This window comes from Heterodontus francisci, unplaced genomic scaffold (genome assembly GCF_036365525.1).
Source record: "Heterodontus francisci isolate sHetFra1 unplaced genomic scaffold, sHetFra1.hap1 HAP1_SCAFFOLD_518, whole genome shotgun sequence".
Taxonomy (NCBI): Eukaryota; Metazoa; Chordata; class Chondrichthyes; order Heterodontiformes; family Heterodontidae; genus Heterodontus; species Heterodontus francisci.
This window is the reverse complement of record NW_027141084.1, coordinates 709,828-733,975: the sequence shown is the minus strand read 5'-3', so window position 1 is coordinate 733,975 and position 24,148 is coordinate 709,828. Positions and strand designations below refer to the sequence as shown.

Genomic DNA, 24,148 nt, shown 5'->3' with positions numbered 1-24,148 from the left:
CACTGTTCCACTCTCAGCACAGTATGTCAGGGAAGCAAGGAGGTTCTTCATTCATCATACACATAGTCATATCCGAATGTCCTGCAGGGCTTCAATAAGTCTTGGTTTTCGAAGAGTGGGAGGAAGGGGACCATCTTTTCAGTTGCTCTATGACCCAAAGGAACATCACCTGTTGGGTATTGGACGTCTTCATGGTCCCTTAGCCAGGACTCAAAGATCCTGCAAAAAAAAAGATTGGGATGTGAAATGGGATGTGCATACCTCTTCTATTATCCAGACTGTTACCCACCCCAACCCCCGGACGGGTGAGTCGCGAACACGGGAGAAGGGTGGGGTCACACTCTCAGGATAAGGGCTCGGCCGTTTCTCACTGAGATGAGGAGAAATTTCTTCACTCGGACGGTGGTGAATCTTTGGAATTCCCGATCCCAGAGAGCTGTAGATGATCAGTCGTTGAGGATATTCAAGAATGAGATGGACAGATTTTTGGCCACTGATGGAATGAAGGGATTTGGGGAGAGTGTGAAAAGGTCAAGTTGAGGTCGAAGATCAGCCTTGATCTTATTGAATGGGGAAGCAGGTTAGAGGGGCTGAATGGTCTCATCCTGGTCCTATTTCTCATGTTCTGATGTTCTATTCTTTGTGCAGAGAGAGTTCCGAGTGTGGACCAATCAGAGCAGAACTGTACACAGTGCTCCGAGTGTGGTCTAACCAGACCGGAACTGTACACAGTGCTCCGAGTGTGGTCTCACCAGACCAGAACTGTACACAGTGCTCAGAGTGTGATCTAACCAGGCCAGAACTGTACACAGTGCTCAGAGTGTGGTCTAACCAGACCGGAACTGTACACAGTGCTCCGAGTGTGGTCTAACCAGACCGGAACTGTACACAGTGCTCCGAGTGTGGTCTAACCAGGCCAGAACTGTACACAGTGCTCAGAGTGTGGTCTAACCAGACCGGAACTGTACACAGTGCTCCGAGTGTGGTCTCACCAGACCAGAACTGTACACAGTGCTCAGAGTGTGATCTAACCAGACCAGAACTGTACACAGTGCTCCGAGTGTGGTCTAACCAGACCGGAACAGTACACAGTGCTCCGAGTGTGATCTAACCAGACCAGAACTGTACACAGTGCTCCGAGTGTGGTCTAACCAGGCCAGAACTGTACACAGTGCTCAGAGTGTGGTCTAACCAGACCGGAACTGTACACAGTGCTCCGAGTGTGGTCTCACCAGACCAGAACTGTACACAGTGCTCAGAGTGTGATCTAACCAGACCGGAACTGTACACAGTGCTCCGAGTGTGGTCTAACCAGACCGGAACAGTACACAGTGCTCCGAGTGTGGTCTAACCAGACCAGAACTGTACACAGTGCTCCGAGTGTGGTCCAACCAGACCAGAACTGCACACAGTGCTCCGAGTGTGGTCTAACCAGACCGTAACTGTACACAGTGCTCCCAGTGTGGTCTAACCAGACCAGAACTGTACACAGTGCTCCGAGTGTGGTCTAACCAGACCGGAACCGTACACAGTGCTCCGAGTGTGGTCCAACCAGACCAGAACTGTAAACAGTGCTCCGAGTGTGGTCTAACCAGACCGGAACTGTACACAGTGCTCCGAGTGTGGTCTAACCAGACCGGAACTGTACACAGTGCTCCGAGTGTGGTCTAACCAGACCGGAACTGTACACAGTGCTCCGAGTGTGGTCTAACCAGACCGGAACTGTACACAGTGCTCCGAGTGTGGTCTAACCAGACCGGAACTGTACACAGTGCTCCGAGTGTGGTCTAACCAGACCGGAACTGTACACAGCACTCCGAATATGGTCAGTGCTCTGAGGGGCAGGCGGTGGCGTAGTGGTATTGTCACTGTTCTAGTAACCCAGAGACCCAGGGTATTTCTCTGGGGACATGGGTTCAAATCCCACCACAGCAGAAGGTGGAATTTGAATTTAATTAATAAATCTGGAATTAAAAGCTAATCTAATGATGACCATGAAACCATTGTCCATTGTTGTAAAAACCCATCTGGTTCACTAATGTCCTTTCGGGAAGGAAATCTGCTGTCCTTACCTGGTCTGGCCTACATGTGACTCCAGACCCACAGCAATGTGGTTAACTCTTACATGCCCTCTGAAATGGCCTCGCAAGCCACTCACTTGTACCTAACCGCTACAAAGTCAATAAAAAGGAATGAAACCGGACAGACCACCCGGCATCGATCTAGGCACCGGAAATGTCAACGGCAAACCCAGCCCTGTCGACCCTGCAAAGTCCTCCTTACTAACATCTGGGGGTTTGTGCCAAAGTTGAGAGGGCTGTCCCACAGACTAGTCAAGCAACAGCCTGACACAGTCATACTCACATGGAATCATACCTTACAGACAATGTCCCAGACACTGCCATCACCATCCCCGGGTATGTCCTGTCCCACCAGCAGGACAGACCCAGCAGAGGTGGTGGCACAGTGGTATACAGTAGGGAGGGAGTTGCCCTGGGAGTCCTCAACATCAACTCTGGACCCCATGAAGTCTCATGGCATCAGGTCAAACAGGGGCAAGGAAACCTCCAACTGAATACCACCTACCGCCCTCCCTCAGCTGATGAGTCAGTACTCCTCCATGTTGAACAGCACTTGGAGGAAGCACTGAGGGTGGCAAGGGCACAGAATGTACTCTGGGTGGGGGACTTCAATGTTCATCACCAAGAGTGGCTCGGTAGCACCACTACTGACCGAGCTGGCCGAGTCCTAAAGGACATAGCTGCTAGACTGGGTCTGCGGTAGGTGGTGAGGGAACCAACACGAGGGAAAAACATACCTGACCTCGTCCTCACCAATCTGCCTGCTGCAGATGCATCTGTCCATGACAGTATTGGTAGGAGTGACCACCGCACAGTCCTTGTGGAGACGAAGTCCCACCTTCACATTGAGGATACTCTCCATCGTGTTGTGTGGCACTATCACCGTGCTAAATGGGATAGATTTCAAACAGATCTAACAATGCAAAACTGGGCATCCATGAGGCGCTGTGGGCCATCAGCAGCAGCAGAATTGTACTCAACCACAATCTGTAACCTCATGGCCCGGCATATCCCCCACTCTACCATTACCATCAAGCCAGGAGACCAACCCTGGTTCAATGAAGAGTGCAGGAGAGCATGCCAGGAGCTGCACCAGGCATACCTCAAAATGAGGTGTCAACCTGGTGAAGCTACAACACAGGACTATCTGCATGCCAAACTGCGTAAGCAGCATGCGATAGACAGAGCTAAGCGATCCCATAACCTACGGATCAGATCTAAGCTCTGCAGTCCTGCCACATCCAGCCGTGAATGGTGGTGGACAATTAAACAACAAACTGGAGGAGGAGGCTCCACAAATATCCCCATCCTCAATGATGGGGGAGCCCAGCACATCAGTGCGAAAGATATCGCAGAAGCATTTGTAACAATCTCCAGCCAGAAGTGCCGAGTTGATGATCCATCTCGGCCTCCTCCTGAAGTCCCCAGCATCACAGATGCCAGACTTCTGCCAATTCGATTCACTCCGCGTGATATCAAGAAACGACTGAAGGCACTGGATACTGCAAAGGCTATGGGACCTGACAATATTCCGGCAATAGTACTGAAGACCTGTGCTCCAGAACTTGCCGCGCCCCTAGACAAGCTGTTCCAGTACAGCTACAACACTGGCATCTACCCGGCAATGTGGAAAATTGCCCAGGTATGTCCTGTACACATAAAGCAGGACAAGTCCAACCCGGCCAATTAGCGCCCCATTAGCCTACTCTCAATCATCAGTAAAGTGATGGAAGGTGTCATTGACTGTGCCATCAAACAGCACTTGCTTAGCAATAACCTGCTCAGTGATGCTCAGTTTGGGTTCCGCCAGGGCCACTCAGCTCCTGACCTCATTACAGCCTTGGTTCAAACATGGACAAAAGAGCTGAACTCGAGAAGTGAGGTGAGAGTGACTGCCCTTGACATCAAGGCAGCATTTGACCGAGTATGGCATCAAGGAGCCCTAGCAAAACTGAGGTCAATGGGAATCAGGGGGAAAACCCTCCGCTGGTTGGAGTCATACCTAGCACAAAGGAAGATGGTTGTTGCTGTTGGAGGTCAATCATCTGAGCTCCAGGACATCACTGCAGGAGTTCCTCAGGGTAGTGTCCCAGACCCAACCCTATTCAGCTCTTTCATCAATGACCTTCCTTCAATCATAAGGTCAGAAGTGGGGATGTTCCCTGATGATTGCACAATGTTCAGCACCATTCGCGACTCCTCAGATACTGAAGCAGTCCGTGTAGAAATGCAGCAAGAACCTGGACAATATCCAGGCTTGGGCTGATAAATGGCAAGTAACATTCGCACCACACAAGAGCCAGGCAATGACCATCTCCAACAAGAGAGAATCTAACCATCTCCCCTTGACATTCAATGGCATTACCATCGCTGAATCCCCCACTATCAACATCCTGGGGGTTACCATTGACCAGAAACTGAACTGGAGTAACCATATAAATACCGTGGCTACAAGAGCAGGTCAGAGGCTGGGAATCCTGCGGTGAGTAACTCACCTCCTGACTCCCCAAAGACTGTCCACCATCTACAAGGAACAAGTCACGAGTGTGATGGAATACTCTCCACTTGCCTGGATGGGTGCAGCTCCAACAACACTCAGGAAGCTCGACACCATCCAGGACAAAGCAGCCCGCTTGATGGGCACCCCATCCACAAACATTCACCCCCTCCACCACCGACACACAGTGACAGCAGTGTGTACCATCTACAAGATGCTCTGTAGCAACTCACCAAGGCTCCTTTGACAGCACCTTCTAAACCCGTGACCTCTACCAAGGGCAGCAGACACATGGGAACATCACCACCTGCAAGTTCCCCTTTAAGTCATACACTATCCTGACTTGGAAATATATCGCCGTTTCTTCACTGTTGCTGGGTGAAAATCCCTCCCTAACAGCAATGTGGGTATACGTACCTCCATGGCACTGACTGCAGTGGTTCGAGAAGGGGGCTCCCATCACCTTCTCAAGGGCATTTAGGGATGGGCAATAAATGTTGGCCTTGTCGAGGACAAGCCCACATGCCACGAATGAGTTAAAAACGGACTCTTTATTCATGAGGCTCCAGTGGGTGGTGGCGGTGGGGGCTGGGGATTAATTACTCTGGGTGGGATTGCTCCTGGTCTTTGTCACAGAGTGTGGGTGATCTCTCTCCTAGCTGTTGGCCCTAACATTGAGGGAAAGCCAGATCACTCACTTGTCAACGTAGACGTGGAGAGAAGGGAAGAGAGGGTCGTTGACGCTTTCAAAGAAATCGGCCAAGGTCCCACCACAGAAGATGTGGACTTTGTTGTGCATGCTGAGCCTCACCTCTTCTGGATTTTGAGGGTCTGTGAATCCTGCGAAAGGGGAGAGAGAGAGAGAGAGAGAAAGCAAGAGTGGTTAAGGACACAAGTGTCTTCACGGGCAAAAGAGATCGGCAACGGCCCACGTTTGTGCAGGTAGCTCAGACAGAAGAGTCTGGGTTAAAAACAAGAAATGCTGGAAATACTCAGCAGGTCAGGCAGCATCTGCGGAGAGAGAAGCAGAGTTAACGTTTCAGGTCAGTGACCCTTCTTCAGAACTGGCAAATATTGGAAATGTGAAATGTTATAAGCAAGTAAAGTGGGGTTAGGGCAAGAGATAACATCACACTGGAGGTGGCGGAAATGGCGGAGGATGATCCTTTGGATATGGAGGCTGATGGGGTGGAAAGTGAGGACAAGGGGAACCCTGTCACCGTTTTGAGAGGGAGGGGAAGGGGTGAGAGTAGAGGTGCAGGATATGGTCCGGACATGGTTGAGGGCCCTGTCAACCACAGTGGGGGGGATTCCTCGGTTGAGGAAAAAGGAAGACATATCAGAAGCGCTGTAATGGAAGGTAGCATCATCAGAGCAGATGCGTCGGAGACGGAGAGACTGGGAGAATGGAATGGAGTCCTGACAGGAGGCAGAGCGTGAAGAAGGGTAGTCGAGGTAGTTGTGGGAGTCGGTGGGTTTATAATGAATATTAGTAGACAACCTATCCCCAGAGATGGAGACAGAGAAGTCGAGGAAGGGAAGGGAAGAGTCGGAGATGGACCATGTAAAGGTGAGAGAAGGGTGTAAATTAGAAGCAAAGTCTGACTTCTCCTCCTCGGCAGTGAATTTCACTCCAATCCGCAGAACCCTGGGCCAATTTCCAGGTTCAGTGGGTGGAAGAGGGCGAATGAGGTCCAATGTGTCGAAAATGGTGGCCGTGCTCAATCGGTTCAAAATGGCGGGTGCGCAAGACGGCAACTGTAAGCTACAGCAAAGGACTCCAATTCCTTTCCTCCCTTGTAGCTGCCTCCCCTTTCCCCACCGCTGTCATCACCCCGAACCCTCAAAGCTTCACACTTGACTATAGATTCTGGGGTCTTCAGCCCCATGGGCGGGATGTGTCAGCCATTCGGCCCATCGTGTCTGCACCAGCTGTCTGAATGAGCAATTTACCTCGTGCCATTCCCCCGCTTTCTCCCCTTCACCCTGCACATTTGTCCTTTTTGGATAACAGTCTAATTCCCCCCTTTTGAATGCCTCGATTGTATCTGCCTCCACCACACGCTCAGTCAGTACATTCCAGATCAGAACCATTCACTGTGTGAACAAGTTTTTCCTCGTGTCTCTTTTGCCTCTCTTACCAATTAGTTTAAATCTGTGCCCTCTCGTTCCCGATCCTTTCACAGAGTAGGAACAGTTTCTCTCTATCGACTCTGTCCAGACCCCTCGTGATTTTGAACACCTCGATCAAATCACCTCTCAGCCTTCTCTTCTCCAAGGAAAACAGTCTGAACTTCTCCAATCTATCTCCGTAACTGAAATTCCTCATCCCTGGAACCATTCTCCTGAATCTTTTCTGTACTCTCTCCAATACCCTCACGTCTTTCCTCAAGTACGGTGCCCAGAACTGGATGTAATTCTCCAGCTGAGGCTGAACTAGTGTCTTATACAAATTCCACATAACCTCCTTGCTCTTGTATTCTATGCCCCTATTAATAAAGCCCAGGATACTGTATACTCTATTAACCACACACTCAACCTGTCCTGTCACCTTCAATGACTCATGCACATATACACCCAGGTCCCTCTGCTCCTGAACCCCCTTTAGAATTGTAACCTTTATTCTATATTTTCTCTCCAGATACTTCCCACTAAAATGAATCACTTCACATTTCTCTGCATTGAACTTCATCTGCCACCTGTCTGCCCAACTTGCCTTTGTCCTTTTGGAGTTCTACACTATCCTCCTCACAGTTCACAATGCTTCCAAGTTTCGTATCATCTGCAAAGTGTGAAATTATGCCCTCTACACCAAGGTCGAGGTCATTAATATATATGGGGAAAAGCAAGGGTCCCAACACTGATCCCTGGGGAACTCCACTACAAACCTTCCTCCTGCCCGAAGAACATCATTAACCACTACTCTCTGTTTCCTGTCACTGCCAATTCCGTATCCACATTGATACCGTCCCTCTTAGTCCATGAGCTACAAGTTTGCTCACAAGTCTGTTGTGTGGCACTCTATCAAACACCTTTTGCAAGTCCATGTTCCCCACATCAACAGCATTGCCCTCAACAACCCTCTCTGTTACCTCCTCAAAAAACTCAAGTAGGTAAGTTGACATGATTTTCCCTCAAGAAATCCATGCTGGTTTTCCTTAATTAACTCACACTTGTCCATGTGACTATTGATTTTGACTCTCAGGACTTTTTCGAGAAGTTTCCCCACCACCAAAGTTAATCTGACTGGCCTCTCCTTGCTGGGCTTAGGGCGCAGGGGCGGCACAGTGGCGCAGTGGTTAGCACCGCAGCCTCACAGCTCCAGCGACCCGGGTTCAATTCTGGGTACTGCCTGTGTGGAGTTTGCAAGTTCTCCCTGTGACTGCGTGGGTTTTCTCCGGGTGCTCCGGTTTCCTCCCACATGCGAAAGACTTGCAGGTTGATAGGTAAATTGGCCATTAGCAATTGCCCCTAGTATAGGTAAGTGGCAGGGAAATATAGGGACAGGTGGGGATGAGGTAGGAATATGGAATTAGTGTAGGATTAGTATAAATGGGTGATGGATGGTCGGCACAGACTCGGTGGGCCGAAGGGCCTGTTTCAGTGCTGTATCTCTAAACTAAACTAAACATTGCACCCTTAAATGAACAAGGGTGTAACATTTGCAATTCTCCAGTCCTCTGGGACCCAACCGAGTGTCAGGAAGACTGAAAAATTATGACCAGATCCTCTGCAATTTCCACCCTCGCTTCACTCATTATACTTAGACTCAACTCATCTGGCCCTGGAGCTTTATCCACTTTAAATATCGACAGCCTATCAAATATCTCCTCCTTATCAATTTTAACACCTTATAGTGTATTAATTACCTCCTTTTTCACTGTGGCCTGGGGAGCAGCCTCTCCTTGGTAAAGACAGATGTAAAGTATCCATTTAATACCTCAGCTATAACACCTGCCTCCACGTGTAAATCTGCATTCTGGTCCCCAATCGACCCCACTCCATCTTTTACCACCCTTTTACTGATTAAATACTGATAGAAAAACACAACTGAGGTGTCTTCGCCTCCCGTCACCAAGAGCTGGAAAGTGGGATTAGACTGGACAATTCCTTTTCCTTACTGGATCAGACATAATGGATGAAATGGTCTCTTTCTCAACTGTAAATCTTTCGATGTTTGTAAGATAAGGAAGGCTGAATGACTTACTCCTGTTCCGGTATTCCAGACAAACTCACTCCCTGAATAGAGCTGTCCGTACACAGAGGGGAGGGCGTGGATGGAGAGCTCCCTATTGATGTTAGTGGAGTGTAGAGTGATCATTATACAACAGCGAAAGAGACAAGCCCTGGTCACCCGCACCCCAGCCCACCCTCATCGTCCTATCCCCCCAGGTCACCGTACCTTCCAGTGCACAGCGGAAAGAGTTCGGAGCAGTCATATCGTAGGGGAAATTGTCGAAGGAGGCGATGTTGAGGCAGGCATCGACATCATCCTGAGTGGGCAGGCCGTCTGCAAGATCATTGGGACGGTTAAAACGGATAATGGGGCCACCAGTCACTGGTGGGCAAACCAGACCGAAATCCATCCTGTTATCCCCATCACCTGAGCAGTAGGTCTAAAGGAAAGGAGCATAGATAGTATTGTCAAACACTCACAGGACAGGTACAGTATGGGAGTTAGATATAGAGTAAAGTTCCCTCTACACTGTCCCCATCAAACACTCCCAGGACAGGTACAGTACGGGGGTTAGATACAGAGTAAAGCTCCCTCTACATTGTCCCCCATCAAACACTCCCAGGACAGGTACAGTACGGGGGTTAGATACAGAGTAAAGCTCCCTCTACACTGTCCCCATCAAACACTCCCAGAACAGGTACAGCACGGGGGGTTAGATACAGAGTAAAGCTCCCTCTGCACTCTCCCATCAAACACTCCCAGGGCGGGTACAGCACGAAATAATGAAAAAAAAAGAAAAAAAAAAAGAAAAAAAACGGGGGTTAGATACAGAGTAAAGATCCCTCTACACTGTCCCCCATCAGACACTCCCAGGACAGGTACAGTACGGGGGTGAGATATAGAGTAAAGCTCCCTCTACACTGTCCCCCATCAAACACTCCCAGGACAGGTACAGTACGGGGGTGAGATATAGAGTAAAGCTCCCTCTACACTGTCCCCATCAAACACTCACAGGACAGGTACAGTACGGGGGTTAGATATAGAGTAAACTCCCTCTACACTGTCCCCATCAAACACTCCCCAGGACAGGTACAGTACGGGGGTTAGATACAGAGTAAAGCTCCCTCGACACTGTCCCCATCAAACACTCCCAGGACAGGTACAGTACAGGGGTTAGATACAGAGTAAAGCTCCCTCTACACTGTCCCCATCAAACACTCACAGGACAGGTACAGTACGGGGATAGATACAGAGTAAAGCTCCCTCTACACTGTCCCCCATCAAACACTCCCAGGACAGGTACAGTACGGGGGTTAGAAACAGAGTAAAGCACCCTCTACACTGTCCCCCATCAAACACTCCCCAGGACAGGTACAGTGCAGGGGTTAGATACAGAGTAAAGCTCCCTCTACACTGTCCCCATCAAACACTCCCAGGACAGGTACAGTACGGGTGGTTTGATACAGAGTAAAGCTCCCTCTACACTGTCCCCCATCAAACACTCCCAGGACAGGTACAGTACGGGGGTCAGATACAGAGTAAAGCACCCTCTACACTGTCCCCATCAAACACTCCCCAGGACAGGTACAGTGCAGGGGTTAGATACAGAGTAAAGCTCCCTCTACACTGTCCCCATCAAACACTCCCCAGGACAGGTACAGTGCAGGGGTTAGATACAGAGTAAAGCTCCCTCTACACTGTCCCCCATCAAACACTCCCCAGGACAGGTACAGTACAGGGGTTAGATACAGAGTAAAGCTCCCTCTACACTGTCCCCCATCAAACACTCCCAGGACAGGTACAGTACGGGGGTCAGATACAGAGTAAAGCACCCTCTACACTGTCCCCATCAAACACTCCCCAGGACAGGTACAGTGCAGGGGTTAGATACAGAGTAAAGCTCCCTCTACACTGTCCCCCATCAAACACTCCCCAGGACAGGTACAGTACAGGGGTTAGATACAGAGTAAAGCTCCCTCTACACTGTCCCCCATCAAACACTCCCAGGACAGGTACAGTACGGGGGTTAGAAACAGAGTAAAGATCCCTCTACACTGTCCTCCATCAAACACTCCCAGGACAGGTACAGTACGGGGGTTAGATACAGAGTAAAGCTCCCTCGACACTGTCCCCATCAAACACTCACAGGACAGGTACAGTACGGGGGTTAGATATAGAGTAAACTCCCTCTACACTGTCCCCATCAAACACTCCCCAGGACAGGTACAGTACGGGGGTTAGATACAGAGTAAAGCTCCCTCTACACTGTCCCCATCAAACACTCCCAGGACAGGTACAGTACGGGGGGTTTGATACAGGGTAAAGCTCCCTCTACACTGACCCCATCAATCACTCCCAGAGTCGAGCTTTCCCACCATCTGCTCTCCTTTCATGCCACCCCCACCCACCACCCCCCGCCCCCCCCCCCACCCCACCGCCCCCACAGCCTCCTTTGGGATCAACCCCTCGACCACTCTCAGCGCCCTCTGAATATTCCTCACTATTCGGTCAACCCCACAGGCCAGGATCCCTCGTCCCTCCCTCCTCAGTTCTTCCTGGATCACACGATATCATAACAGCCCCTCCAAGACACGACACACCAGCCGGACTGGAATGACATGATTTCCTGATTCTCTGATCCTCTGATTGTATCATTCTATGTTTCCAAAAGAATATCAGAAATAGGGACAGAAGGTGGCCATTCGGCCCCTCGAGCCTGCTGCCCCATTCAATAAGAACTTGGCTGATCTTCCTCCTCAATTCCACCTTCCCGCCCTCTCCCCAAATCCCTTCATTCCATCAGCGCCCAAAAACCTACCCGTCTCCATCTGGAATATACTGAACGACTGATCATCCACTGCTCCCTGGGGTCGAGAATTCCAAAGATTCACCACCCTCCGAGTGAAGAAATTTCTCCTCATCTCAGTGTGAAACGGCCGAGCCCTTATCCTGAGATTGTAACCCGTCCCCCCGTGTTCGAGACTCTCCAGCCCCGGGGGTGAGGGGGGGAAACAGTCTCTCAGCATCTACCCTGTCAAAACCCCTTCAGAATTTTATCCGTGTCAATGAGATCACCCTCTCATTCTTCTAAACTCCAGGGAATATCGGCCCGTTCGACTCGATCTCTCCTCACAGGCCAATCCCCTCATCCCAGGAACCAGTCTAGTGAACCTTCATTACAATCCCTCTCGGACAACTATATCCTTCCTTAGGTAAGGAGACAAAAACTGGACTCAGTACTCCAGGTGTGGTCTCACCAATGCCCTGTATAATTGTAGTAAAACTTTGTCTCTCTTACACTCCAATCCCTTCGGAACAAAAGCTAACGTACCATTTACCTTCCTAATTGCTTGCTGTCCCTGCATGTTAACTTTCTGTGATTCATGTACGAGGACACCCAGGTGTGTCTGAATGCAAACATTCCCCAGTCTCTCACCATTCACTTTTCCATCTAATCTCCAGATATTGGATGATTCTTACCTGCCATGTGTAGAATATCGAAGACGGTGAGAGATTCCCCTCATCGTTATTGCTGCCAAAGAGGTCGTCGGTGCAGACGTCACAGTTAGACTTGCCTGCCCAGGTCCACACAGGGAAGAAGAAGTTTTCATCCTGGGTTATGTTCCTGATCTCACGCTCCAGGTACATGAGGTGCAGCCTGTGCCAGACGAGGAAGGCAGTGGCACGGTGGGCAAAGCTGGGCAGAGTTTCCGAGATCAGGGGCTTGGCGCAGATGTAGTGTACCCAGACGGCCACGTTGTAGACAGACGCCTCGCGGAAAGTCTTCGGGGAGTTTGGTTCACCCGTGCTGCTGGCGTAGATTGCATACCGTTTGCTGAGGGTGTACTTGGACTGGCGCAGCCGGTCGATGAAGATATCCTGCTCATCCTTTGTCATGTTGGTGAAGTCACGGCGCACCACCACATGACTTTCCTGGCACTGTGGACCCTTCCAACCGTACTTGCACTCTCCGCAGTCCGCACCCCAGAAGTTCTCGTTGCAGACGCACATTTGATGGAAGAAGTAGCTGGGCCACCACCGGCGGAAGTCCTCGGTGTTTTCCTGGTCACGCATCCGCTCCTCTCGCTGCCACTGTGTCTCATCCATGATGTCCTGGCACACCCCACGCCCCGAGGCTGAGCCACAGGGTGAACTGTCCGCCCAGTAGTTGGGGCAGCACTCTCCTGTTCTCATTACATCGTCACTGATACATGGCAAGGGGATCTGTGCACGGGTAGTGCCCAGGAGCAACAGCGAGCACACCAGTCTCAACATCTGAGGCATCCAATAAAAACCTATGGCACTTGTCTGTCCAGGGAATGCGATATGTTGCTGCTGACGATGACCTGCGGCTTTATATGGGCTGCGTCTCACTGCCACCTCCCGACATTCCCACTTGTAATCTGGCCAGCAGTGCAGATTAGGATCAAGGATCTTTTGACTTTGGCCAACAACATCCTGTTTGGCTCCCTGACAGAATCTACAACATCCCAACCTTCCCCTCCCTCTCCCTCCTGCATCCCCCTGCTCATCCCACGTTCCTCTCCCTGATGTACAGGTTATTGCTGAGTAAGTCTTGCTTGATAGCACTGTCATCGACACCTTCCATCACTTTGCTGATGATCGAGAGGAGGTTAATGTTGCGCTAATTGCCCGGGCTTGGATTTGTTCTGTTTATTTGTGGACAGGACTTACCTGGGCAATTTTCCACATTGTTGGGTGGATGCCAGTTTTGTAGCTGTACTGGAACAGAAAATCTTCTACAACAGTATGTTGCTAGTCCAACGACAAAGGAGGCACTGCAAGACCTGGTTCTTGGGAATGAGGTGGGCCAAGTGGATCAAGTATCAGTCGGAGATCATTTAGGGCACAGTGATCATTGCATCATCAGGTTTAGGCTGATTCTGGAAAAGGACAAAGAACAATTCAGAGTGAGAATAATTAACTGTGGGAAGATCAACTTCAATGGGGTAAGAATGGTGGGGTAAGAATGGACCTGGGGTGAATAAATTGGAGTCAAAAGTTGGCAGGAAAACCGGTAGATGACCAATGGGCTACCTTCAAAGAAGAGATAGTTTGGGCACAGTCGAGTTGTGTTCCCTCGAAGGGGAAAAGGAAGGCAGATAAATTCCAGAGCTCCCTGGATGACAAAAGAGGTAGAGATTAAGATAAAGAAGAAAAATTGTGCTTATGGCAGATGCCAGGTAAAAAATACTATTGAGAAACAGGCTAAATATAGGTCGAGAGGGGAAGTGAAAAAGGAAAAGAGAAGCAAAGAGAGAGCATGAGAAGAGACTGGCAGCTAGCAGCAAAGGGAATCCCAAAGTTTTCTGTAGACATATAAATAGTAAAAGGGTGGTAAAAGGCGGGGTGGGGCCAATTAGAGACCAGAACGGGGATTTATACATGGAGGCATGTATAAATTAAAGAGGATAAAGCTCCAGGGCCAGATGAGATGCATCGAAGGATAATGAGGGAAGTGCGGTTGGAAATTACAGAGACACAGGCCATCATTTTTCAGTCTACCTTAGAGTAGGGGGTGAAGCCAGAGGACTGGAGAATTGCAAACATTACACACTTGTTGAAAAAAGGGTGTAAAGATAAGCCCAACAAGGACAGGCCAGTCAGTTCAACTTGGGTGACGGGGAAAACTTCCCGAAAAACTAATCAGTGACAAAATGAATAGTCACATGGACAAGTGCGAGTTAATTAAGGAAAACCAGCATGGATTTCTTGAGGGAAACTCATGTTGAACAAACTTGCTGGAGTTTTTTTGTAGCGGTAACAGAGAGAGTTGATGAGGGCAATGCCGTTGATGTGGGTAACATGGAACTGAGGGAGTTGAGCTTTCAGACAGCCAGTGCAGAGATGATGGGCCGAATGGCCTCATTCACCACTCTAACAATACTGTGACACTCCCTCAGTACTGACCCTCTAAGAGTCTGACTCTCCCTCAGTACTTACCGTGTAACAGTGTGACTCTCCCTATGTACTGACCCTCAAACAGTCTGACACTCCCTCAGTACTGACCTACTAACAGTGTGACACTCCCTCAGTACTGACCCTCGGACAGTGTGACACTCCCTCAATACTGATGCCCCGACAGTGCAGCACTCCCTCAGTAGTGACACACCCGACAGTGTGACACTCCCTCAATACTGACCCTCTAACAGTCTGACACACACTCAGTACTGACCCACTAACAGTGTGACACTTCCTCAGTACTGACCCACTAACAGTGTGACACTCCCTCAGGACTGAACCTCGAACAGTGTGACACTCCCTCAGTACTGACCCTCTAACAGTGTGACACTACCTCAGCACCGACCCTCTAACAGTGTGACACTCCCTCAGTACTGACCCTCTAAGAGTCTGACTCTCCCTCAGTACTTACCGTGTAACAGTGTGACTCTCCCTATGTACTGACCCTCAAACAGTCTGACACTCCCTCAGTACTGACCCTCGGACAGTGTGACACTCCCTCAATACTGATGCCCCGACAGTGCAGCACTCCCTCAGTAGTGACACACCCGACAGTGTGACACTCCCTCAATACTGACCCTCTAACAGTCTGACACACACTCAGTACTGACCCACTAACAGTGTGACACTTCCTCAGTACTGACCCACTAACAGTGTGACACTCCCTCAGGACTGAACCTCGAACAGTGTGACACTCCCTCAGTACTGACCCACACAGTGTGACACTACCTCAGCACCGACCCTCTAACAGTGTGACCCTCCCTCAGTACTAACCCTCTAACAGTGTGACCCTCCCTCAGTACTAACCCTCTAATAGTGTGACACTCCCTCAGTACTGACCCTCTAACAATGTGACACTCCTTCAGTACTGACCCTCTGACAGTGTGACACTCCCTCAGTACTGACCCTCTAACAGTGTGACACTCCTTCAGTACTGTCCTTCTGACAGTGTGACACTTCCTCAGTACTGACCCTCTAACAATGTGACACTCCTTCAGTACTGACCCTCTGACAGTGTGACACTCCCTCAGTACTGACCCTCTGACAGTGTGACACTCCCTCAGCACTGACGCCCTGACATTGCGGCACTCCCTCAGTACTGACCCTCCGACAGTCTGACACACCCTCAGTACTGACCCTCTGACAGTGTAACACTCCCTCAGTTCTGACTCTCTGACAGAGTGACACTCCCTCAGTCCTGACTCTAACAGTCTGACACTCCCTCAGTACTGACCCTCTAACAGTGTGACACTCCCTCAGTACTGACGCCCTGACATTGCGGCACTCCCTCAGTACTGACTCTCTGACAGTGTGACACTCCCTCAGTACTGACCCTCCGACAGTCTGACACACCCTCAGTACTGACCCTCTAACAGTGTAACACTCCCTCAGTTCTGACTCTCTGACAGAGTGACACTCCCTCAGTACTGACTCTCTAACAGAGTGACACTCCCTCAGTACTGACTCTCTAACAGTCTGACACACCCTCAGTACTGACCCTCTAACAGTGTAACACTCCCTCAGTACTGACTCTCTGACAGTGTGACACTTCCTCAGTACTGACCCTCTAACAGTGTGACACTCCCTCAGTACTGACCCTCTAACAGTGTGACACTCCACCAGTACTGAGCCTCTGACAGTGTGACACTCCCTCAGTACTGACCCTCTAACTGTGTGACACTCCCTCAGTACTGACCCTCTAACAGTGTGACACGCCCTCAGTCCTGACCCTCTGACAGTGTGACACTCCCTCAGTAGTGACCCACTAACCGTGTGACACGCCCTCAGTACTGACCCTCTAACTGTGTGACACTCCCTCAGTACTGACCCTCTGACAGTGTGACACTCCCTCAGTACTGACCGTCTAACAGTGTGGCACTTCCTCAGTACTGACCTTCTAACAGTGTGACATTCCCTCAGTACTGACCCTCTAACAGTGTGACACGCCCTCAGTCCTGACCCTCTGACAGTGGGACACTCCCTCAGTACTGACCCTCTGACAGTGTGACACTCCCTCAGTACTGTCCGTCTAACAGTGTGGCACTCCCTCAGTACTGACCCTCTGACAGTGTGACATTCCCTCAGTACTGACCCTCTAACAGTGTGACACGCCCTCAGTCCTGACCCTCTGACAGTGGGACACTCCCTCAGTACTGACCCTCTAACAGTGTGACACTCCCTCAGTACTGACCCTCTAACATTGTGACACGCCCTCAGTCCTGACCCTCTGACAGTGTGACACTCCCTCAGTACTGACCCTCTAACATTGTGACACGCCCTCAGTCCTGACCCTCTAACAGTGTGACACTCCCTCAGTACTGACAGTCAGACAGTGTGACACTCCCACAGTAGTGACCCACTAACTGTGTGACACGCCCTCAGTCCTGACCCTCTAACAGTGTGACACTCCCTCAGTAGTGACACACCCGACTGTGTGACCCTCCCTCAATACTGACCCTCGAACAGTCTGACACACACTCAGTACTGACCCTCTAACAGTGTGACACTCCCTCAGTACTGACCCGCTGACAGTGTGACACTCCCTCAGTACTGACCCTCTAACAGTGTGACACTCCCTCAGTACTGACTCGCTGACAGTGTGGCACTCACTCAGTACTGACCCTCTAACAGTGTGACACTCCCTCAGTACTGACCCTCAAACAGTCTGACACTCCCTCAGTACTGACCCTCGGACAGTGTGACACTCCCTCAATACTGATGCCCCGACAGTGCAGCACTCCCTCAGTAGTGACACACCCGACAGTGTGACACTCCCTCAATACTGACCCTCTAACAGTCTGACACACACTCAGTACTGACCCACTAACAGTGTGACACTTCCTCAGTACTGACCCACTAACAGTGTGACACTCCCTCAGGACTGAACCTCGAACAGTGTGACACTCCCTCAGTACTGACCCACACAGTGTGACACTACCTCAGCACCGACCCTCTAACAGTGTGACCCTCCCTCAGTACTAACCCTCTAACAGTGTGACCCTCCCTCAGTACTAACCCTCTAATAGTGTGACACTCCCTCAGTACTGACCCTCTAACAATGTGACACTCCTTCAGTACTGACCCTCTGACAGTGTGACACTCCCTCAGTACTGACCCTCTAACAGTGTGACACTCCTTCAGTACTGTCCTTCTGACAGTGTGACACTTCCTCAGTACTGACCCTCTAACAATGTGACACTCCTTCAGTACTGACCCTCTGACAGTGTGACACTCCCTCAGTACTGACCCTCTGACAGTGTGACACTCCCTCAGCACTGACGCCCTGACATTGCGGCACTCCCTCAGTACTGACCCTCCGACAGTCTGACACACCCTCAGTACTGACCCTCTGACAGTGTAACACTCCCTCAGTTCTGACTCTCTGACAGAGTGACACTCCCTCAGTCCTGACTCTAACAGTCTGACACTCCCTCAGTACTGACCCTCTAACAGTGTGACACTCCCTCAGTACTGACGCCCTGACATTGCGGCACTCCCTCAGTACTGACTCTCTGACAGTGTGACACTCCCTCAGTACTGACCCTCCGACAGTCTGACACACCCTCAGTACTGACCCTCTAACAGTGTAACACTCCCTCAGTTCTGACTCTCTGACAGAGTGACACTCCCTCAGTACTGACTCTCTAACAGAGTGACACTCCCTCAGTACTGACTCTCTAACAGTCTGACACACCCTCAGTACTGACCCTCTAACAGTGTAACACTCCCTCAGTACTGACTCTCTGACAGTGTGACACTTCCTCAGTACTGACCCTCTAACAGTGTGACACTCCCTCAGTACTGACCCTCTAACAGTGTGACACTCCACCAGTACTGAGCCTCTGACAGTGTGACACTCCCTCAGTACTGACCCTCTAACTGTGTGACACTCCCTCAGTACTGACCCTCTAACAGTGTGACACGCCCTCAGTCCTGACCCTCTGACAGTGTGACACTCCCTCAGTAGTGACCCACTAACCGTGTGACACGCCCTCAGTACTGACCCTCTAACTGTGTGACACTCCCTCAGTACTGACCCTCTGACAGTGTGACACTCCCTCAGTACTGACCGTCTAACAGTGTGGCACTTCCTCAGTACTGACCTTCTAACAGTGTGACATTCCCTCAGTACTGACCCTCTAACAGTGTGACACGCCCTCAGTCCTGACCCTCTGACAGTGGGACACTCCCTCAGTACTGACCCTCTGACAGTGTGACACTCCCTCAGTACTGTCCGTCTAACAGTGTGGCACTCCCTCAGTACTGACCCTCTGACAGTGTGACATTCCCTCAGTACTGACCCTCTAACAGTGTGACACGCCCTCAGTCCTGACCCTCTGACAGTGGGACACTCCCTCAGTACTGACCCTCTAACAGTGTGACACTCCCTCAGTACTGACCCTCTAACATTGTGACACGCCCTCAGTCCTGACCCTCTGACAGTGTGACACTCCCTCAGTACTGACCCTCTAACATTGTGACACGCCCTCAGTCCTGACCCTCTAACAGTGTGACACTCCCTCAGTACTGACAGTCAGACAGTGTGACACTCCCACAGTAGTGACCCACTAACTGTGTGACACGCCCTCAGTCCTGACCCTCTAACAGTGTGACACTCCCTCAGTAGTGACACACCCGACTGTGTGACCCTCCCTCAATACTGACCCTCGAACAGTCTGACACACACTCAGTACTGACCCTCTAACAGTGTGACACTCCCTCAGTACTGACCCGCTGACAGTGTGACACTCCCTCAGTACTGACCCTCTAACAGTGTGACACTCCCTCAGTACTGACTCGCTGACAGTGTGGCACTCACTCAGTACTGACCCTCTAACAGTGTGACACTCCCTCAGTACTGACCCTCTAACAGTGTGACACTCCCTCAGTACTGACCCTCTGACAGTGTGACACTCCCTCAGTACTGACCCTCTAACAGTCTGACACTCCCTCAGTACTGACTCTCTAACAGTGTGACACTCCCACAGTACTGACCCTCTGACAGTGTGACACTCCCTCAGTACTGACCCTCTAACAGTGTGACACTCCCTCAGTACTGACCCTCTAACAGTCTGACACTCCCTCAGTACTGACCCTCTAACAGTGTGACACTCCCTCAGTACTGACCCTCTGACAGTGTGACACTCCCTCAGTACTGACCCTCTAACAGTGTGACACTCCCTCAGTACTGACCCGCTGACAGTGTGACACTCCCTCAGTACTGACCCGCTGACAGTGTGACACTCCCTCAGTACTGACCCTCTAACAGTCTGACACTCCCTCAGTCCTGACCCTCTAACAGTGTGACACTCCCTCAGTACTGACCCGCTGACAGTGTGGCACTCCGTCAGTACTGACCCTCCAACAGTGTGACACTCCCTCAGTACCGACCCTCGAACAGTCTGACACTCCCTCAGTACTGACCCTCTGACAGTGTGACACTCCCTCAGTACTGACCCGCTGACAGTGTGACACTCCCTCAGTACTGACCCTCTGACAGTGTGACACTCCCTCAGTACTGACCCTCTAACAGTGTGACACTCCCTCAGTACTGACCCTCTGACAGTGTGACTCTCCCTCAGTACTGACCCTCTAACAGTGTGACCCTCCCTCAGTACTGACCCTCTAACAGTCTGACACTCCCTCAGTACTGACCCTCTAACAGTCTGACACTCCCTCAGTACTGACTCTCTAACTCTGTGACACAGTAACTGGAATCCACATTCTGGAAATTGTGTTTATGTGTTTTGAACGAGCTGGGACATCGACACACCCCGATTGTCACAACACTGTGAACCCCATTTATAGTACATCTGCCCACACGCACACACCCCCACACGTGTACACACACAGAAACCAGTTGCAGGATTTCCATTTATTTCTTTAATCCTCAGACATGTCTTCATTGTAAATTGTGTGAGATTTGCAGAACAGATTCAGAACAACATTGTGTCCCTTTGGAGAGCAGGAGGAAGTGAGGGGGTTGTTGAGGGGGGAGTTGGATTTGAGGGAGTGATGGTGGGTGTCAGGGTGCAAGAGACAGTGAGACAACCTAAAGGGAGATGCGGCTCTGTCCCCCTTGTGAAGGGCAAGGCATGGAATGGACTGGGTAACAGCAGGAGCATTGCCTCTGCACACCCATTTTTGACTTACGCCCAATTGGGAATCACCTTACCTGGATCTGCGGGGAAGTTGAGTGGGGCAGCGGGGAAGGACATTGGGCGAGAGATTTGCAATAATCCAATCCAGTCCAATAATCCCTCCGCCAGAATGATTGTCCGGCCCCTTGGCTGACTTGGGGGTTAGAACAGCGGGGGATGGGGGATGGGGGAGAGGGGGGGAAGGTGCAGATCTCAGTGGTGCCCTTTTCTCCCAGCCTCCCGCAGGAGGACCAGTCCGAACTCCCCTCTGTTGGGATCTTGGACTTCAGGAGTTTGAAAGGAGGACTTTCAGCTCAGGGGAAGGAAAGGTGGGGAGGGAGGGAGAAGCTGTTGAGTTAAATGAGTTGGTGCAGTGAATGAGTGTGTCTGGCACTGTTCCTCTCTCAGCACAGCATGTCAGGGAAGCAAGGAGGTTGTTCATTCATCATACACATAGTCATATCCGAATGTCCTGCAGGGCTTCAATAAGTCTTGGTTTTCGAAGAGTGGGAGGAAGGGGACCATCTTTTCAGTTGCTCTGTGACCCAAAGGAACATCACCTGTTGGGTATTGGACGTCTTCATGGTCCCTTAGCCAGGACTCAAAGATCCTGCAAAAAAAAAGATTGGGATGTGAAATGGGATGTGCATACCTCTTCTATTATCCAGACTGTTACCCACCCCAACCCCCGGACGGGTGAGTCGCGAACACGGGAGAAGGGTGGGGTCACACTCTCAGGATAAGGGCTTGGCCGTTTCTCACTGAGATGAGGAGAAATTTCTTCACTCGGACGGTGGTGAATCTTTGGAATTCCCGATCCCAGAGAGCTGTAGATGATCAGTCGTTGAGGATATTCCAGAATGAGATGGACAGATTTTTGGCCACTGATGGAATGAAGGGATTTGGGGAGAGTGTGAAAAGGTCAAGTTGAGGTCGAAGATCAGCCTTGATCTTATTGAATGGGGAAGCAGGTTAGAGGGGCTGAATGGTCACATCCTGGTCCTATTTCTCATGTTCTGATGTTCTATTCTTTGTGTAGAGAGAGTTCCGAGTGTGGACCAATCAGAGCAGAACTGTACATAGTGTTCCGAGTGTGGTCTAACCAGACCGGAACTGTACACAATGCTCAGAGTGTGGTCTAACCAGACCGGAACTGTACACAATGCTCAGAGTGTGGTCTAACCAGACCGGAACTGTACACAGTGCTCAGAGTGTGGTCTAACCAGACCAGAACTGTACACCGTGCTCCGAGTGTGGTCTAACCAGACTGGAACTGTACACCGTGCTCCGAGTGTGGTCTAACCAGACTGGAACTGTACACAGTGCTCCGAGTGTGGTCTAACCAGACCGGAACTGTACACAGTGCTCCGAGTGTGGTCTAACCAGACCGGAACTGTACACAGTGCTCCGAGTGTGGTCTAACCAGACCGGAACTGTACACAGTGCTCCGAGTGTGGTCTAACCAGACCGGAACTGTACACAGCACTCCGAATATGGTCAGTGCTCTGAGGGGCAGGCGGTGGCGTAGTGGTATTGTCACTGTTCTAGTAACCCAGAGACCCAGGGTATTTCTCTGGGGACATGGGTTCAAATCCCACCACAGCAGAAGGTGGAATTTGAATTGAATTAATAAATCTGGAATTAAAAGCAAATCTAATGATGACCATGAAACCATTGTCCATTGTTGTAAAAACCCATCTGGTTCACTAATGTCCTTTCGGGAAGGAAATCTGCTGTCCTTACCTGGTCTGGCCTACATGTGACTCCAGACCCACAGCAATGTGGTTAACTCTTACATGCCCTCTGAAATGTCCTCGCAAGTCACTCACTTGTACCTAACCGCTACAAAGTCAATAAAAAGGAATGAAACCGGACAGACCACCCGGCATCGATCTAGGCACCGGAAATGTCAACGGCAAACCCAGCCCTGTCGACCCTGCAAAGTCCTCCTTACTAACATCTGGGGGTTTGTGCCAAAGTTGGGAGAGCTGTCCCACAGACTAGTCAAGCAACAGCCTGACACAGTCATACTCACATGGAATCATACCTTACAGACAATGTCCCAGACACTGCCATCACCATCCCCGGGTATGTCCTGTCCCACCAGCAGGACAAACCCAGCAGAGGTGGTGGCACAGTGGTATACAGTAGGGAGGGAGTTGCCCTGGGAGTCCTCAACATCAACTCTGGACCCCATGAAGTCTCATGGCATCAGGTCAAACAGGGGCAAGGAAACCTCCAACTGAATACCACCTACCGCCCTCCCTCAGCTGATGAGTCAGTACTCCTCCATGTTGAACAGCACTTGGAGGAAGCACTGAGGGTGGCAAGGGCACAGAATGTACTCTGGGTGGGGGACTTCAATGTTCATCACCAAGAGTGGCTCGGTAGCACCACTACTGACCGAGCTGGCCGAGTCCTAAAGGACATAGCTGCTAGACTGGGTCTGCGGTAGGTGGTGAGGGAACCAACAAGGGGGAAAAACATACCTGACCCCGTCCTCACCAATCTGCCTGTCGCAGATACATCTGTCCATGACAGTATTGGTAGGAGTGACCACCGCACAGTCCTTGTGGAGACGCAGTCCCACCTTCACATTGAGGAAACCCTCCATCGTGTTGTGTGGCACTATCACCATACTAAATGGGATAGATTTCAAACAGATCTAACAATGCAAAACTGGGCATCCATGAGGCGCTGTGGGCCATCAGCAGCAGCAGAATTGTACTCAACCACAATCTGTAACCTCATGGCCCAGCATATCCCCCACTCTACCATTACCATCAAGCCGGGAGACCAACCCTGGTTCAATGAAGAGTGCAGGAGGGCATGCCAGGAGCAGCACCAGGCATACCTCAAAATGAGGTGTCAACCTGGTGAAGCTACAACACAGGACTATCTGCGTGCCAAACTGCGTAAGCAGCATGCGATAGACAGAGCTAAGCGATCCCACAACCAACGGATCAGATCTAAGCTCTGCAGTCCTGCCACATCCAGCCGTGAATGGTGGTGGACAATTAAACAACAAACTGGAGGAGGAGGCTCCACAAATATCCCCATTCTCAATGATGGGGGAGCCCAGCACATCAGTGCGAAAGATATCGCAGAAGCATTTGTAACAATCTTCAACTGGAAGTGCCGAGTTGATGATCCATCTCGGCCTCCTCCTGAAGTCCCCAGCATCACAGATGCCAGACTTCTGCCAATTCGATTCACTCTGCGTGATATCAAGAAACGACTGAAGACACTGGATACTGCAGAGGCTACGGGA

The 24,148-nt window shown here is 50.7% G+C and overlaps 1 protein-coding gene across 1 annotated transcript; it reads right to left on the bottom strand.

Annotated features, from left to right (window-relative positions):
- Positions 1-47: 47 nt before the first annotated feature.
- Positions 48-20,955, bottom strand: LOC137361979 (tyrosinase-like). Its single transcript, XM_068026575.1, has 8 exons — positions 20,913-20,955; positions 14,282-14,418; positions 13,814-13,895; positions 12,236-13,158; positions 8,981-9,194; positions 7,295-7,360; positions 5,277-5,418; positions 48-219 (listed from the first exon to the last, which is right to left on the bottom strand). Exons 1-8 carry the CDS (start codon positions 20,953-20,955, stop codon positions 48-50), a joined length of 1,779 nt encoding a protein of 592 aa, XP_067882676.1.
- Between the last annotated feature and the right edge of the window lie 3,193 nt (positions 20,956-24,148).